Source organism: Hibiscus syriacus, unplaced genomic scaffold (assembly GCF_006381635.1).
Source record: "Hibiscus syriacus cultivar Baekdansim isolate YM2019G1 unplaced genomic scaffold, ASM638163v2 tig00005023_pilon, whole genome shotgun sequence".
NCBI classification, from domain to species: Eukaryota; Viridiplantae; Streptophyta; class Magnoliopsida; order Malvales; family Malvaceae; genus Hibiscus; species Hibiscus syriacus.
In genome coordinates this window covers 2095-8255 of record NW_024062040.1, presented here as the reverse complement: position 1 = coordinate 8255, position 6161 = coordinate 2095, and the positions used below count along the sequence as shown (strand labels likewise).

General features: G+C 33.0%; 1 protein-coding gene across 1 annotated transcript; it reads right to left on the bottom strand.

Annotated features, from left to right (window-relative positions):
- Positions 1-349: 349 nt before the first annotated feature.
- LOC120198909 (serine/threonine-protein kinase SRK2A-like) lies at positions 350-2237 on the bottom strand. Its single transcript, XM_039200151.1, has 5 exons — positions 1906-2237; positions 1113-1166; positions 928-1020; positions 736-828; positions 350-430 (listed from the first exon to the last, which is right to left on the bottom strand). Exons 1-5 carry the CDS (start codon positions 1930-1932, stop codon positions 350-352), a joined length of 348 nt encoding a protein of 115 aa, XP_039056082.1. The 5' UTR covers positions 1933-2237.
- Between the last annotated feature and the right edge of the window lie 3924 nt (positions 2238-6161).

Genomic DNA, 6161 nt, shown 5'->3' with positions numbered 1-6161 from the left:
CATCGAATTTCGCAACTTCGAATTTGGCTCTTGACATCTGATACCAATTGTTGAATAATCGGGTAAAGAAAACAGAAAGAACACAAGAATTTTAACGAGGTTCAGCAATGTGCTTACGTCATTGGTGCCTTAGGCGACGCTAGTTTTTTTATTCAATTCAATGTCTCATAGGTTTAGGTTACATCTCCTTTTATAATAAATAAACCCTGGTACATATTTACAAAAATAATCATGTACCATACCGCGGGGCTGCAACCCCGCACCCCCAACCCACATAATCGTAACCTCCACTACGAGACTTTCTCGGTATATTTATGAGCTATACCTAACAAAAATAAACTTTAAGAAATCATAAAATGGTTTTTCTAAAATTCTTAAGACCAACCAACATAATGTAAAGAGTCACTCCACACGACCACACATCTTCCATCTGAAAAGAAATTAAATTCTAAATTTAGGAAAGACTCGCTAAAACTTGGGCTGAAGTTTATCTTTGGTGTGACAAAATAATCCACTCCATAAAGCTGCACTAGCTCTAATAATGCCATATTTGTGGATTTCTAGCAAGTAATTGATCTTTTATCAAGCTCATATTTAGACCAGCATGTAAAGGCATCACTTACTCTAGCACACAAGATCATTTATCATAAGTACATAATCATAACTAAAATAACAAAGTGTAATAAAGAACCAGCTATAAAAACATTTGGATAAAGTGGATAAACACCAAATTACCTTGTCATCATATTCTCTTCGAGAAAGAACTTCTGGTGCAATATATGCTGGAGTTTCAACCGTTGACTTGGGTCTTGAATGCAGCAGCGATGACTGGAAAATGGGGACAAGGAAGAATATCTTAAACTTTAACAATTGCAACATGGATTTAAATATGCTTACTGTAATAAATAATGACCCATTCGGTTACAGCTTTGAATAACCAAAATCACAGATTTTGAGACGAGGAGCAGGACTGCCATCTAACAGGGTATTCTCTAACTTCAAATCTCGATGACATATTTGTTGGAAATAAAAATGATGTAAAATATTACAAACATATAAAAGCAGGCAGTTTTAACATTATGCAATAGAGAGAAATGTCAAAACTTTGTTACCATGGAGTGACAGTAGCTAACTCCTGAGATCAATTGCTGGAAAAAATATCTAGCCTGCAGACACAATATGAGAAAAAGCTTATTAGTATAAAGTTAAAAAACAACTAGCAATCAATCTCTGACCTAAAAATATAATACATGAGTGTTCAATATTGAGGCATTTGATCTCATTCAAGTTTCTGTATAAATTGAGAGGATAGAGGGAACATAGTCCTGCTGACTACACGGTGAATTCAAAGTAAAATAAACATTTCTAGTTTCCTGTTTTTGGTAAAAAGCTTCAAAAACTAAAACTAACCAACCTCATCCTCACTGAATCATTCAGCGTTACTAGCTGCATACTCCATTACAATTGCAAGAAGTGTGGGATTCAAAATCACCTGAAAAATTGAAAAAGAAATAGTTAATTCAATTATAATCATATAAAGATGAAAAAAGATAATAATAAGAGAATGAAAAATTAATACCTCTTTGAACCGAATTATATTAGGATGACGCAGCGATCTGTGATTTATAATCTCTATAGCCATATTCTCATCAATCAGTTCAAAGTTAAAATGCAACAAATTTCCAATTTGCTTTCAATCATGTAACAAACAACAATCAATGTTTTACTCAGCTGCAGATTTCAATTTCTAAAAAACTAAAGACAATGATTTCGTTAAAAAATAGAAACAATCCTTTATTTTCATCATGCATGCATACAATAATTCATAGAGAGAAAGACAAATGTAAGAAAAAAAGGAGAGAGAGAGTGTGTGTGCGTGTGAGAGAGAAAGAGAGAGAATAGAACCTTTTGTCCACGGTCGATATACTTCATAGCGACGAGTTCTTTGGTTTATTTATTACGCATCAACCTCGCAACGGCAAAGTTCCCGGATCCTATGTCTTTCACCGTCTCGTACTTATCCATCTCTTTTTCCTTTCTTTACAAATAAATAAGATAAATCAAAAATCCTAAATTATTCACAAATCAAAGCATGTAACAATTAATATGAAACACATTATAAAATTAGAAATTCGCGGCGATGAAGATTGGTGAGATTTGGATGAGGGTAAAGGAATATTGAAATTTCTTCAAATTATAACAGATGAAAACCAGTGCTTTTTGAAGAGATAGAATCTTTTTTTAGTATTTATAAGTATTTTCGTAATTACAAGGAATATCCCACTGCTACTTTCCTTCAAACTCCAGAATGTTGCTTTTCGTTTTGCACGACAGAGAACAGAATGCTAGGATGATGAATGATGATAATTACAAGGAATATCACAATGTTATTTTCTTCCTCTAAAAGTGGTCGGTTGGATTCTATGCGGAGTTCCTTGCGGTGTTTATCGTGAGGACTCCCTTGATTCGTCCTAATTTTCTCTTTATTAATGTGAATTTCAGGACTTTTAAAATGACCAATTAATCAAATTAAAATTTAATTCAACCGGTTAAGTTCGTTAAAACTGAAAAATGAACGGCCTAACAGTAATTATGGAAATGACTTTAACGAAGATCTGATAATATTTTACAAGTCTAAGAGATTTTGAATCTAAAAATTATTATCAGATTATATCCATTCTAGAATAATATCTATCTTCTTCGAACCAATGCTAATATATTCTGTTGATACTACATGTCACAGAAACATCATTTACTTTAGTGAAAATTCATATTTGTTCAGTTTTACACACATTATTTTCTTTAAGAATCTATAGAATAGATTAAACTTTTAACCCCTTTTTTGAAGCTCTAAAATTGGAGATGATAATCTTACTTTATGTAGTACTTGGTGAGATATATTGTTCTCAAAATTTGCCCTCTCTATTATTGAACATATATATAAGGTAAACTACATGTTTAGTATTTAAACTATTATTTTTGTTTCATTTTGGTATCTAAATTTTTTTGTTTTTTCAAAATCATACCTAATGTTTTGTTTATATTTCATTTTGGTACACCGTCCTTAAAAACTTAACAGTGATGTTGACATGTCACAATAAGATAATGTCACACAATTATTGAAAAAAATAAAAAAATATCATGTTAGCAGTTTTGTTAATCTTTTAACAGTAGGATACCAAATTAAAACCTAAGTTAAACGTTAGGTTTGATTTTAAAAAATAAAGTTTGGGCATTAAAACAGAACAAAAGTAATAGTTTAGGTACAAAAGGTATAGTTTACCCATATATGTATTGCTTCATATCGTAGACATGCATATAGAGTGAAGGGGAGGATTTGCTGCCTAGTTTTCATTATTTTTTGCGAGAATTAACATGGCTTGTAACTGATGCTCGTTGATTGTGTTTCAGAAGTTCTGGTGAAGGGGAGGATCTGCTGCCAAGTTTCGTTATTTTTTAAGAGAATTAACATGGCTTGTAGTGATTAAAATTGGACCGGATTGATTTGACATGAATGCATTTTTTTCTTATTATTTTTAGTGTTAAAATTACTTTTTAAATGTTTGGACGAAATTGATCGATTCACGGTTCTAGAAATTTGGAGTTTCGACAGATTTGACCCCCTTGGAGGATTGTTGTATTCTTATTCACCAATTAATTCTCAGTTCTACTGTATAAAAAAATCTCAGTTCTAGAAAATTGAAGAAACTTCCAAAGAACAGAAAATAACTCCATCCTCCTTTATAAAACAAAGTTGTTTGCTCTACCTTAATAAAATTCTCACATTTCCTTTCCCTCGCCACAGTGCACTAAAAATGGCCTCCACCGCCAGCCTCTCCTGTGCCATGATCTGTCCCTCTTCCCTCCATTGCCAGTCCATCACAGGCCTACACTCCTTTCCTAACTCTACGCAGTCTCTTTTCGGCCTCAAGCCCCAGAAAAGTTATCGTCTTACAATGGTTGCATACAAAGTAAAGTTGGAGATTCATTAAGGACCTCAAGAATCCGAAAAACTGGGGATCGATCTCCCATTCTCGTACAAGTCTTGGTCTACATGCACCGGAGTAATCAAACAAGACAGTGTGGATCAGTCTGATGATATTCCTTACGTTTAATTTATGTTTTAATTTGATAATCTGTTGTTAAAAACTTAATAGAATTACTAACATGATATTTTTATTTTTACCAATTGTGGGATGACAAGTTGAAGAAGTATATTGACGATGTCAAAGACCCTGGTCCTAGTGGCAAGCCTTATTCTGCTAAATACATTAGAAACTTGGTCGGAGACTTCTACCAGACACTGCTATATGGTGGAATCTACGGTTATCTCAGAAACAAAAAGAGCAAAAATGGTAAGCTGAGGCTCCTGTATGAGTGTGCACCGATGAGCTTTATTGTGGAACAAGCTGGTGGAAAAGGATCTGCTGGGGTTTGGATCTAAGGTTTAGGGTTTAAGCTTTGGTGTTTAGGTTTAGGTTAGGGTGTAGGGTTTATGGTTTAAAGTGTAAGGGTTTAAGGTTTATAATTTTATGTTTATAGTTTTGAGTTTAGGATTTAGGTTTAAGGTTCAAGGGTTAGGATAATGTTTAGGGTTTGAGATCTAAAGTTAATAGATCATGATTTAGAGTTTAAGGCTCAAGGTTTAGGGTCTACAATCCAGGAAAACACACCCTTAACTACTAAAGCATTTAGATTAGATTCTTAACTTATCACTAAGCCTACGTTTGTTTCACAAAAAACGGATTCAGGAAAATGAATTACATTTCCTGGAAAACATTTTGTAGAAATCATTTTACGGTGTTTGGATGATGTTGTGTAATTCATTCTCCACTACTTGGCAATTTTTTTAAAACATTCTTTATGATCATCAAATACAATAAATAATATTATTTATTAACAAAATAATAATATTTTTTATATATTAGAATAATTTATTTAATATTATTTATGTCAATATAATTATTAAAATATTATATTCACATTGTTATAAATAAAAATATTAACAACAAAGATATGAAAATTCAAACTAAAACATACTTGTTTTAGGAATTAAAATAAACATAATTAAATTTCCGAAAATTATTTAAGTATATGGGTGTTGCGTTTTTGTGAGTACTATAAAATTATACGCAAATAATGTGCAAGTATACACAATCGCTCAAATAATAAAGTGATGAGTGAGTATCGTCTCCACAGCGATTGGGTGAAATTACAAAAGCCTAATCAAAGCTAAGCACTAATCTATCTATGTATAGTTAGTCTTTATATATACAAATGTCACGGCAATGGAAATGTGTATGCTGATGGATATGGATTTATGGTCTGATGGTGTAGCAAATGGAAATGCAGTGGCAAGAACATATGTTTAGTGTTGAAAATGATGAAATGTCAAGGCAATGAAAAATGGTAAAAACAGTAGATAAAATTATAAGAAGATAATCCTCACGTGACAAGCTTCCTCTGGAATAAATGATAGGGATTGATTTAAGGATGCTAAACTTATTTCTCATGCAGATTTATGCTATCTAATCTTTACTCACTCGACAGGGTTTTCCTAAAGTGTTCCAACTATCTCTAGTCAGATGAACCTAACAGAATGGAATGCCAAGGCATCTGCTCTCACTCAACGATGTTGACAGACCACACTATTGATAAAAACACCCTTTTTAGCCGTTGAAATCCTCCTAGTCTCGCTCAAGTACTAAGGGATTAAGATATAATATTCCTAGGCCGGTTCAAAGCCCCTTGAAAATACTATAGCCCATTGCTTATAAGGATCTTGTCTTGTGCTTCTCTCAAATACTACCAGTTTTTTTGCTTAGGTTTCTCTCGAACACCTAACCTTCATATAAGAAATGGACACTCTCATGTCTCTTACAAGCCTAGACGGTGAAGTATTCATAAGCAAAGCAAGCAAATAACCATGATGAACATAAATATACCATTAAAATATAGTTTAAACAAACATTAAACAAACATTAAATCATCGTGTCCGAATCGTAGACCAGTGATTAAGCAGAACTCCTTCCGCCCAAAACAAGTATACGCTGGTGGAAAATGAAACCATATCTCTTCCTCACCACGTTGTATACTGTCGGGTAGATTTGATGTCATGGTCTGAAGCCACAAATGGGTCAAATTAGCATCTCCACCCGGAT

Excerpts from the sequence above, each read along its gene's own strand:
- LOC120198909 (XM_039200151.1), bottom strand. The coding sequence starts at position 1,932 with ATGAAGTATATCGACCGTGGACAAAAG. Across the intron at positions 1,167-1,905 it reads ATATCGACCGTGGACAAAAG|GCTAGATATTTTTTCCAGCA; the intron begins GTTCTATTCTCT and ends TTGTGTCTGCAG. Across the intron at positions 829-927 it reads GTGATTTTGGTTATTCAAAG|TCATCGCTGCTGCATTCAAG; the intron begins CTGTAACCGAAT and ends CCCATTTTCCAG.